General features: G+C 48.2%; 1 protein-coding gene across 4 annotated transcripts in view; it reads left to right on the top strand.

Moving 5' to 3' along the window:
- Nucleotides 1–1750: 1750 nt before the first annotated feature.
- Nucleotides 1751–12048, top strand: part of CTBP1 (C-terminal binding protein 1) — a 60859-nt gene continuing 50561 nt past the window's right edge. For 2 of the 4 annotated variants that reach the window (XM_087938082.1, XM_087938081.1), the window contains exon 1: nucleotides 2336–2546. In XM_087938082.1, coding sequence (XP_087794208.1) covers nucleotides 2507–2546 — 40 coding nt within the window. In that variant the 5' untranslated portion in view covers nucleotides 2336–2506. Of the gene's footprint in view, nucleotides 2142–2335; nucleotides 2547–3042; nucleotides 3520–12048 lie in introns of those variants that run through there. The other 2 variants (XM_087938083.1, XM_087938084.1) reach the window with 2 other exon arrangements.

The following is a 12048-nucleotide window of genomic DNA, read 5'->3' as shown; positions in this document are numbered from 1 at the left end:
TAAAATCTCTTAACTGTGAAAACTGTTTTATTTTTATTTAAAAAAAGTTTACTAAGAAAGTCCTCGGTTCTTTAATTCTTTTTTTTTTTAAAGAAAAAAAATGAAGGGTGGTTTTTTTTTTGTCAAAGTTGAACTGGGCTTTTAATGGTTTCGTGGATGTAATTTCACACTTTACAAATCCGGCATAGTTTTTCGGGGAACACGTTCAGTTTCCAAGGTCACTGCTCAGGGCCTTCCTTAGAAATGCTTTTTAATTCTTCAGCCTGGCTGATCAGCCTGGATTTGCTGGGGGTGGGTGGGTCGGGGGATTCCAGAGCCAGTTTGCTCTGGGAATTAAGGTACCAGGCTGGAAACCAGGGGACTGTGAGTCCCAGTTCTGTCCCAGCCATAAAACCCACTGCGGGTGACCTTTGAGCCTGTCCCTCTCTCAGCCCACAACATCAGGCTGGTGGGTCAATTCAATTCTGGTTGCAACCAAGGGATGAACGCTTGGTTAATCTAAAAAAATAAAAATAAATGCAGACTGCATGGGACCCAAAACACCACGGCCCAAGTATGAATTGGACCCCTTACCGGTGATTTCCCAGACCAGATCAGACCAGCCAACCATGTCACCCATGTCAGATGATAGTGGCAAATTGCAAAATGTTGCGCTTACGTTAAATAAAGTAAATGAAACCAAGCTAGAAAAGATGGTTCCCCTTCAATCTGTGTTTCTCCTGAAGATGCGTGAACTTCGACTCCCAGAATTCCCCAGCCAGCATAGCTCCAAGGGGATTGGTTCAAAGTCACCCAGCTGGAATTCAGGGCTAAGGCAGGAGCTAGAACTCCCCGTCTCCTGGGGATTGTCTCAAAGCCACCAGTCAGCGTTCATGGCTAAGTTGGGACTACAACTCCCAGTCTCCTGGTGATTGTCCCCAAATCCCCCAGATGGCTTTCGTGGCTAAGGTGAGACTAGAACTCACCATCGCCTGGTGATTTCCGATCTAAAGCAGGCCTAGCACTCCCAGCCTCATGCGGAGTGGCTCAAGGTCACCCAGATGGCTTTCGTGGCTAAGGTGAGACTAGAACTCACCATCGCCTGGTGATTGTGGCAAAGATACCCAGCCGGCTTTCAGATCTAAAGCTGGACTAGAACTCCCCGTCTCCTGGTAATTGTCTCAAAGCCACCAGTCAGCGTTCATGGCTAAGTTGGGACTACAACTCCCAGTCTCCTGGTGATTGTCCCCAAATCCCCCAGATGGCTTTGTGGCTAAGGTGAGACTAGAACTCACCATCGCCTGGTGATTTCTGATCTAAAGCAGGGCTAGCACTCCCAGCCTCATGCGGAGTGGCTGAAGGTCACCCAGCCGGCTTTCACGGCTAAGGTGAGACTAGAACTCCCCGTCTCCTGGGGTTGTGGCAAGATGCCGGCTTTCCCATCTAAAGCAGGACTAGAACTCCTCGTCTCCTGGTCTCAAAGCCACCAGTCCGTGTTCATGGCTAAGTTGGGAATACAACTCCCAGTCTCCTGGTGATTGTCCCCAAATCCCCCAGATGGCTTTCGTGGCTAAGGTGAGACTAGAACTCCCATCGCCTGGTGATTTCAGATCTAAAGCAGGGCTAGAACTCCCAGCCTCATGCAGAGTGGCTGAAGGTCACCCAGCCGGCTCACGGCTAAGGTGAGCCTAGAACTCCTGGGGATTGTGGCAAAGATACCCAGCCGGCTTTCCCATCTAAAGCCGGACTAGAACTCCCCGTCTCCCGGTGCCTGGCCCCAAACCAAGTCCCCTCCCCACAAACCCCCTTTTTGTTGCTTCTCTTAACTTCATAGCCTCCCCCTCCCTCCCCCACATCTTCCCCTCCCCCCACATCTTCCCCTCCCCCCTCTGTCTTTGCAGACCTCCACCTGAAGCCGTCCGCCGCCAGGAAAATCCAGCCGGGCTTGCCGGCCCGAGCGGCGGCCGCCGCCGCCGCCGCCGCCGCGGCCACCCCGCGCCCTGTCGCCTCCGGCCCGTCGTCGCAGCCGGCCAGAGGAGGACGGAAGCAGCGGCCGAGCTGGAGCATCAGCGCCGCAGCGCCGGAGGAAGAGGAGCAGCTGCTGCCGCCGCCGCCGCCGCTAAGCGGGCTCAGCGCCTTCGCCAGGCCGGTGGGTCCCTCCGGTAAGCCCGCCCGCCCGCCCGCGCGCCTTTGCCGGCCCCTCCGCTTGGCAGCAACCGGGAGATCGAAGCCTGGGGGGCGGGGGAGGAGGGGGGTGAGTTGGGTGGGTGGGTTGGGCTGGCAGTCCCGGGGCTGGGCTGCCCCTCCCCTCCCCTCCCCTCCTCCCTCCTCCCTCCTCCTCCTCCTCCCCCTCCCTGCTGCCTGGCTGGGCGCAGCGCGTCGGTCGGTCGGGGCGGCCGGCGGGGGGAAAAACCGTCGGGCCCGCCATCTGCTTCGCCGCCTCTTCCTCCTCCTCCTCCTCCTCCTCGCGCCCGAGCAGCCTGCCCGGAGCTCTCGCCCGCCCTGCCCGCCCGGCCCCCGCGCTTCAATGGGCAGCTCCCACTTGCTCAACAAGGCCTTGCCGCTGGGTAAGCCGCACCCCCAACACCACCCAGGCGCTGCTTCTCCTCCTCCTCCTCCTCCTCCTCCTCCTCCTCCTCTTCTTCCTCCCCCCACCCCCCGCGCCAGCCTTCAAGCAGCCAAGGCCGCCGGGGCTACATTGTTGCAAGGCGCTTTGGCTACAGGCTTGCAAGGCGCTGCGAGGGAGACATTGTTGCAAGGCGCCTTCCGACGCCTCTTTGTGCCGGCCTGAGGAAAGGGGGTCCCGGGCTGGATGGGTTTGGGTTGGGGGGCTGGCAGCTGAGGGAGGAGGGGGGGGCGCTTCTCCACGCTGCAGGCCCCGCCGCTCCGCCCGCGCTTCCTGGGAGGCCGCGGGGCCTCTTTCCCCGGGGAAGGGCAGGGCCTCCTCCTCCTCCTCCTCCTCCTGGGCTGGCAGCCAAGCCTGCCGGGCCTCGCCCGCCCGCGGAGGCCGAGGAGGTTGAGATGGGGAGGGGGCGTCCTGGGAAGACGGGGAGGGGTCTTTCAGGGGGGAGGGCGCGCGGCAGGCCTCCCTTCGCTTTGGCTGGGCGTGGAGAGAGAAAAGGCAGCCCCCACTCCATCAGCCGAGCTTGGGTGGGTGGATTTCCCCCAACAGATGGAGACCCCCGCCTGGATCCCCTCCCCTCCCCCAACCTGGGATCTCTTGGGTGGGGCAGCTTCCTCAATGGGGGAGACCCTCAGCCGAGCTTGGCTCTTTGGAAGGAGCCGCTTGGCAACCCCTGGGGGTGGGTGAAGTTGGCCCGGCCTGGTGGGGGGGTCTTTCAGCCGTGGATGATGGGCCTTGGGGGTCAGGGAAGGGGGCCTGGGGTTGGGAATGACAGAAAGCGGGGGGGGGAAAAAGCAAAAAAGAAAAGGAAAAGAAAAGGCCCAGGCGTCCCGTTGATGGGCCTTTTGGAGAGCTTGCCCCATTTAACGACGGTCTAACGTTGCTCTGAGAGTCCGTCTGGAGCTGTCAATTCCGAGGTTAGCAAGGAAAGGTTTCCTTTAAAAAAACAACAACAGACATTTTTTTGGGGGGTTGTTGGGGCTCCACGGATGGGAACGACGCCTGATGGTTTCCGAATTCACGAATCAGAGGCGGCCGCCCAGGCTGGGAAAAATCTTCGGGTTAAAAGTGGTTCATTTGCTGGGTTTTCCTATAAAAGAAAATCTTGGCTGGTCGGTTCAGGTCTGAGATTCACCTTTTTTGTTTTGTTTTGTTTTGTTTTGTTTTGTTTTAAATTTTATTTTCGGTGCTTTGCCAAAGGCAGGCCTCTCTTTTCTGCCCTTTTCCGAGGCTCTTTATTCTTTGAAATGCGGATTATTGGCAGCCTTTCCCCGCTTACAGCCCGGCGGCTTTCCGTTTTTAGTAAGAATCGCAGGGGTAAGGTTTGTGGGTAAATTGTATGACCTCAGCCCTAAATATCTAATGCAAAAAAGAAACCCAATTGTTAGGACTTTGGTTCTGGAAGTTTTCCCCCCATGATTGTTTGGAAGATTGCTAATTTCTTTAACCAATTTGTGGAGTTGCCTATTTCAGCGAGGGTTCTGTTTTCCTAACACTTAACCTAATCTCTCTCTCTTTTTTAAAAAAAAATTGTTAACCTTGGAGAACTTTGTTATTAAGTAGCATTGCATGGATGTTTTTACATGTGATTTGGCTCCTGGACCTAAAATTACTGCATAGACACCATTAAAACATTGCAAAGGTTATTTACATTTCAATTGTCAGTATATTCAGATTGCTAAAAACGGACGCTGAGATGCCTCAAGGACTTCTGACATTATTAGCAAAGAATTCCATAGATACCTCTGTTTATTATGACAGGATAAATAAAACAGCATTGGTGAATATGGTTTTAAATTATAGTTGTGCTTTGCTGATTATTATAAACCCTATGAGTTTTTCCCCACCCCCCCAAAAATAAGTGTTTATTTTAGATTATATGTGTACAAATTGCACATCCCTTTCAAGGGTCCCAGCCAGCTCTGGGAATTCTGGGAGCTGTAGTCCATGGATCTTGAAGTTGAAAAATACTGAGTTAGACAGGACAAAAAATAACAACGGGAAATCAGGTTTCATTTTTGCATCTTGTTTAATGAAGCAAACAATGTGGTGTCCTCTGATCTGTGACGAAGATCTGTTTTGTGATTAAGATCAGTTCTCTCCATCTGCTACAACCCGCCTTGTTGTGTAAACATCTGCAGTCTGGCAAGGTGATATTTTCAATTATAGTGGGGGTTTTTTTTCCTTGTGTGTATGTGTGCGTTGCATATCTTTCAGATTACAAGAAATCCCCGGATGATGTGAATTCAGAGGGTGGAGAGAATATTCGAATAATAGTTCTGACTAAATATCTTGAAAGAGCCCATGAGGTGGTTGGAAGAGGTTCCTCAGTTGTTTGTTGAACTAATTGTGATTAGGAAAGACTCAGAGCACAATCCTTTGTGTCTCCTTTTAGCCAAGGCTGTGTAGTTTCCTCCCAATAAGGCATAAAAAAATTGCGCTCTGAATCTACCCTAGAAATGCTCTTTATTGGGCTAGGTAATTTCCGAGTCTATGTTGGGATTTTCCACCCTACAGCAAGATCCTGGTTTTAGAAATGCAGGTAGAATTTCTAAAAGAAAAAGGGAGAAATTGAGCAATTCTTGGGGCCAAATATAGTACATCCTCCACTTACGACCACAATCGTGCCCCAAAATTACTGTTGCTAAATGAGGATAGAAATAGAATGGAATAAAACTTTATTACTGTCATAGACATGGGTCAGTTGTGCTGAGCATCCGAATTTGGACCATGTGACCCCGGAGATGGTGCCAAGGTCGTAAGTGTGAAAAACAGCCGTAAGTCATTTTTTCCCGCAGAGTTGTCGGAACTTCGGTCACTAAATGAACTTGTTCGTGGAGGAACGCCTGTGCCGAAACTCCTTTTGTTGCTAGCTAGTTAAATAAAATAGAAATCCCTATTTTAAAACTCTCTATTTCCTAGTTCCCTGGCATGAAGATTAAAACTCACAGCTGTTTCCCCCCCCCCCACTCCCCCCAAAAATCTGGCTGACCCAACGAAGCCAAGCTGGCCCAAGGGCGACAACACAACACCACGGAGTGACTCACTTATGTAGGTCTGTATATTCCTGCCTGCAGTTTGGCTAGAAATGAGGCAACAGGAAGGCATCTGTCACTCTTTATTTATTTTATTTTATCTTACTTATTTGGGAGCATTGGGGGTTGGACTGTAGGACGGGAACGTAAGAAAGAAGCTTTTTGCACAGAGCTCTGAAAACGTCCTGCCTGCTTGCCGTCCGTTGGGGCTGCCTGGAGAAGAGAAGGTGTTTTGCACCGTCCAGGTACAATTCTCAGCCCCAGCAGGCTCAACCCTATCGGGCAGTGGTGGCTAACCTTTCTGGGCTCCTGTGCCAAAAAGTGTGTGTGCATTTGCACTCACGTGCCAGCACCTAGAAGGCAATGCACGCGCTGCCCCCCATGCCCCCTGCACACGCGCACACAAGCCCTCCCAATGCCTCCTCCTGCACTGCACCTCCTAGCTGATTTTTGGGGCAATTTGAGGCCTTTTTTGGCCTTTCCAGAGGCTTTCCAGAGGGAAGCCTCCGCAGGCTTGGCAGGCTGAAAAATAGGCCCGTTTTGTCACTTCTGGTATTTCCTGGAAGTGACAAAACAGGTCTACTTTTCGGCCTGCGGAGGCTTCCCTCAAGCCTCTGGAAAGGCCAAAAATGGCCTCAAACCGGCCAAAAATCAGCCAGGAGGCGCACGCATGCGCAGTGAGGTAAGTTTGCCTGAGGCTCGCACGCCATAGGTTCGCCATCGTGGCTATAGGGAGAAATGATTTCTTGTCTTTTCCACTAAAGTTTCCATCCCAGGGTATAACAATTGCCAGGTGCAAACCCAGCACTGAGATCCCTCGATTGTATTGTCACGCGAGGGTGGGTTGGGTTGGCAAAACCATGAACACAACGGGGGTGATGGGGTGGGTGGGGGTTGGAGGGACCCAGGGGGGGGGGGTCGCGACGTCCCATTTTGCCCCCTCCTGACAGGCAGAGTCCACGGGGAAGCCCGATTCACGTAACAACCGCGTCACTCATTTAACACCTGCAGTGATTCACTTAATGACGCTGGCCAGAAAGGCCATAAAACGGGGCAAAACTCACTTAACAGATGTCTCGCTTAGCAACAGAAATCTGGGGCCCAATTGTGGCTGTAAGTCACGGACTTCCTGTATTGTGAGATCTTTCTTACCGTTCAGTTTCTCTCAACAGTTTGTGCCTGATACATTTTCACACTGATAACTATAGTAGATGAGTCATGCCAGGTTTCTTTCCTTCTGTCCTCCCTCCCTTCCTGTCTGTCTGTCTTTCTTTTGTTTCTTTCCTTTCTGTCTGTCTGTCTGTTTTGTTTCTTCTATCTGTCTTTCCTTCTTTCTTTTGTTTCTTTCTTTCCTTCTTTCTTTTCTGTCTTTCTGTCTTTTGTTTTTCTTTCCTTCTTTTTCTTTCTTTCCTTCTTTCTGTCTTTCTGTCTTTCCTTCTTTTTTCTGTCTTTCTGTCTTTTTTCTTTCCTTCCTTCTTTCTTCCTTTCCTTCTTTCTTTCTTTCTTTCCTTCCTTCCTTCCTTCCTTCCTTCCTTCCTTCCTTCCTTCCTTCCTTCCTTCCTTCCTTCCTTCCTTTCTTTCTTTCTTTCTTTCTTTCTTTTTCTTTTGCAAAAGAGATTGGAGTGGCATTACTGAGGCCTATTTCTGTGAATCGCTGCTTGGTATTAATTTCAGGATAAGTTTGGTTCTTTAGTCCCGGAGCCCCGAGTGAGTGTGGACTTTCTGTAGCAGAGGAAATCACTCCCCTAAAGTGAACAGAAACGGCCCCTACATTTGTTTTACGGGAAAATTAAGCTTTGATGCAAGGGTCTCCAACCTTGGCCACTTTAAGACTTGTGGACTTCAACTCTGAGAATTCCTAACGTGGCCAAGGTTGGAGAGCTCTGCTTTTAATGCACTTTGTTTGGTCCAGCCTATTAAACGAACCTAGTCGTTGTGATTTATAAATCAGAGTTTATGGCTATGTATGTTGACTTATGTCGACTCCTATTTATGTAATAAACCACAGCTGAAGACACAACGGCTTAGCAAAATTGTGTGAACCCTACGGAGATTGTTTCAGTTTCCAGGAGTGCAATTGTTTCGTTCAGTCCAGTTACTTCTTAGATAAAAGCAATTCTGAGGTGGGCTACTAGGTAGAAGCTGTTAAAATCCAGAGCATCACTAGGTAGCATCAAACTGAAATAGAGGACAGAAAAAAGCCACAATGCTTCTGGGTTTTTGCACCCTGTGTAGAGTAGTCCCATTCCTGATTAGCAGGCAGATGTTCTTCTCCTTGCTTGAGAATGTCCTCTTTATAAGCAGATGTTTTCTGTACTTGGTTTGACAGTCTGGAACTGTCCTTGAACTCATCTCTGGAATTTTAGGAACGGAGACCATTTTTTTGGGGGTGGTGGTATGTAATTCTCAGAGGAATTCTAAGTTTTCCTCCTTCTTCTCTACCTTCTCATCCAACGCAGAGATTTATAACCTTTAAAATATATGGTAATAAGCACAATTTACTTGTAGTAGCTGGAGACGGTGTTTAACTATATGAGCTGCTCTGTTCCTGGACTTTTTAAAAATCAGACCATGCTCCATAACTTTTATCAACTTTTAACATCTTTGCTGGATTGGAGCAGGGCTTGGGACGTGATGAACAGACGTGGCATTTCCCATCCTGGTTGTTTCCTTGTTGGAAAAAGTTGCAAGATGTTTATTTAAGAACTGGGAGTTGAGCTGAAAGCATCTAGAATGCTGTTGTAGTATTGGCTGTAGTTATTCAGGTTATTTTTCCTTATTTTAAATGAAAACAGTACTTTTATCATTGACTGCTTTGAACCTTGAATAAAACAGCCCGTGAATATTTTCCCAGAAGGCCTAGGAACTCTGATAATCTCCCTTGGCTTTTTAATCAACAGTTTGCAGTTATCAGTCGGAGAATTATTTGGGGAAAAAAATGTGTAAATAATGTGCATGAAAAGGAAATTTATTCTCCTGGAACTGTTTCACCTAGAGCAAAATTACAGGTCCCTCTTTATATTGTTAGTAATTGCTCATCTGTATGTTGCCTTGGTCAAGGGGAGGGATTTAAATCATTGAACACAGAATTATAGAGTTGGAAGGGACCTTGGAGGTCTTCTAGTCCAGCCCCCTGTTCAAGCAGGAGACCCTGTGCCATTTCAGACAAGTCTCTTCTTAATAGCCTCTAGTGATGAAGCACGCACAACTTCTGGTGGCCAGCAGTTCCACTGGTTAATTGCCATCACCGGTAGGAAGTTTCTCCTTAATTCCAAATTGCTTCTCTCCCTTGATTAATTTCCAACCATTGTCTTGCTTTTTGGTGCTTTGGAAAATAGTTTGACCCTATGGTCCTTGTAGGAGCCCCTCAAATATTGGAAGACTGCTATCATGTCTCCCCTAGTCCTCCTTTTCATTAGACAGGCCCACTTCCTGTAATCCTTCCTCCTCTTCTTCGTATGTTTTAGCCCCCAGCCCCCTAAATCTTCAAACTATATCTCCTCAATATCTGCCTTTGTTAAAGCTAGGAGCATTGTTGTCACAGCTTGCTGTTGAAGATGGAGGTTTGGTTCTGGAATCACCGTTAGCTCCCTTTCAACAGAGGTGCCAGTTGTTCCTTCTTTCTGCCTGGCCATCTGCAGACTTCTTGTGCCCCCTTCATTATGGGATGGGCACAGGGCCAAGTAGCCTACTAAAACAGCCAGAGAAAACTGTCAGAAGCCGCTATCTAAGTATATGCATTCACAGATTAACAGGGTTGGGACCTTGTGGGTCATCTAGTCCAACCCTCCACCCAAGCAGGAGACCCTACACCATTTCTGACAAATGGCAGTCAAGTCTCTTCTTGAAAGCCCCCAGTGATGAAGCTCCCACAACTTCTGAAGGCAACTTCCGTTCCATGGGTTGATTGTTCTCACTGTCAGAAAATTCCTCCTTATTTCTAGGTTGGTCAGTTTCCATCCATAATTCCTTGTTTGGCCTTCAGGTGCTTTGAAAATTAGCTTGACCCCTTCTTCTCTGTGGCAGTCCCACCCTCAATCATCGGAAGACTGCTCTCCTGTCTCCCCTGGTCCTTCTCTTCACTAGACTAGAATAAACTTCTTGAAAGCCTCCAGTGATGAAGCTGCCACAACTCCTGTTCCATCATTTGATTGTTCTCACTGTCAGAAAAATCGTTTTTATTTCCAGTTTGAATCTCTCCTTGATCAGTTTCCATCCATTATTCCTTCTCTGGCCTTCAGATGCTTTGGAAAATAGTTTGACCCTCTTCTCCTCTCTGGGGCAGCCCCTCAAGTATTGGAAGGCTGCTCTCCTGCCTCCCCTGGTCCTTCTCTTCTCCTCCCTAGACTAGCCAGGCCCAGTTCCTGCAACCGTCCATCGTACGTTTTACCCTCCAGTCCCCTCATCATCCTGCTTGCTCTTCTCTGCACTTTTTCTAGGGTCTCAACATCTTTTTTTATGGTGTGGTGACCAAAACTGGATGCAGAATGGATCCTCATTACCATTCATTACTCTAATTAGACTCCAAAACCCATCTTCCTCAGCCAGTCCATGCAAAAGTCCATAATGTCCTGAGAATGGAGTCTAGCACAACCAAAGTCAACCTGGTTGGCTTTATTCTGGACTCACCTTTTCCTCTCATTCTTTTCTGGATCTGAAACCTTTGGTTTTCCTTGAATTTCTTGCTATGATACAGGGAGTCCTCAACTTACAACAGTTCACTTGATGGCTGCAACGGCATTGAAAAAAGGGACTTACGACCATTGTTTCACACTTACGACCCTTGCAGCATCCCCGCCATTAGTGGTTGACATGCAGAGGCTTCGGGTGATCCCCATTTGACCAAGCAAAGTCGGGGGAAAGCCAGATTCGTGACCGATTCAACAACTGGAGTGCTTCATTTAGCGACAGTGGTGGGAAAATTGTAAAATGGGGCAAGCATTTTGAATACACGTTTTGTAGTTGTCAACAGAAAGGTGGGAGGGAGTTTCAAAGAGCAGGCGGCAGTGTGGAATCGAAAGTACCTTCCATTCATATTTTCTTCAAAGACTGATTAGATGACTGAAGCTTCTGCCCTGCAAAAATCTCATTGGAGAGCATGATTGATGACTCTTGGCTATGGATCAAGGGTGACAGCGAATTACGTATCTCAGAATTGGCTACTGCCAGGCTAGCGCCAGACGTAGAATGTTACCTTCCAAGAAATCCTCTTTAGTTTTGGGAGTGTGGATCGAAGCTCATGATTTAGTTGGAGTAACTGCCGCAACCCTGACGCTCAACTTCATTTGAATTTCTCACTTAGCAAGACACATGTTGGGCTCGATGGTAGCTGGAGGTTGGGGGCTGCCTGTATTTTTGCACCCTAAACTAAAGCAACTCGGAGGAAATATCTAATATGGATAGCCCAAGCATGTGTTTAGTGACCATTGAAAGCTACAGCATCACTGAGAAAAGTGACGTGACCGTTTTTCACCCGTACGACCCTTGGAACATCTCTGTGGCCAGGCGATCCAAATTCGCAGGCTTGGCAGTATTCTGTGCCTTCTTTCTGTTTGAGCTTCTACTTAAGTCTGCCCATTTCTGTACAGTCCAATATCTTCTTCATATCTCTTCATCCAGTGCAGGGGTCTCTCACCTTGGCCCCTTTAACGCTTGGCCATTTTAAGCCAAGCTGGCTGAGGAATTCTGGGAATTGAAGTCCACAAGTCTTAAAGTTGCCAAGTTTGCGAACCCCTGGTCTATATAAACAGTGTGTTGTCTGGCTATAGTTGTTCTGAGTAATCATCATCACCACCCTAACAATAGCATTCATAACATTAGTAGTCATCATATAGCAACAATGATATCTCACCGTAACATTGATAATAAACATAGAGTCACCATAGTGCTTACTTATACATTTAATATACCATTTTTTTTGGCAAAGTTCATCATTCTCTTGTATTATTATTTTTAAATCTAAATTCTGTTTCTGCTCGATGATAACTTAAGAGAAGCAACTCTTTAAGGCAGGGGTCTTCAAACTTGGCCGCTTGAAGACTTGTGGACTTCTAACTCCCAGAATTCCTCCTCCAGTCATGTTAGTTCAGGAATTCTGGGAGTTGGAAGTCCACAAGTCTTAAATGCCAAGTTTGGGGACTCCTGGTCTAGATATTTATATAATCTATGTCACTCATCCTGTCTATCAACCAGCTAGCCAGCCAGCCATACACTCTCTATCTCTCTATCTAGTTCTGCCTCTCGATTTTTATATAATCTACATCATCCATCTCTATCTATCCATCTCTATCCATCCATCCATCCTATTGGTCATCTATTCCTCCCTCTCCCTTCCTTTCATCCAGCTAGCCCAAGGCTCTTCAAACTTGGCAAGTTTAAGACTTGTGGACTTCCAACTCCCAGAATTCCTCC

This window comes from Pseudonaja textilis, chromosome 8 (genome assembly GCF_049901715.1).
Source record: "Pseudonaja textilis isolate UNSWEBS1 chromosome 8, rPseTex1.2, whole genome shotgun sequence".
NCBI lineage: Eukaryota > Metazoa > Chordata > Lepidosauria > Squamata > Elapidae > Pseudonaja > Pseudonaja textilis.
This window is presented reverse-complemented; position numbering and strand designations above follow the sequence as displayed.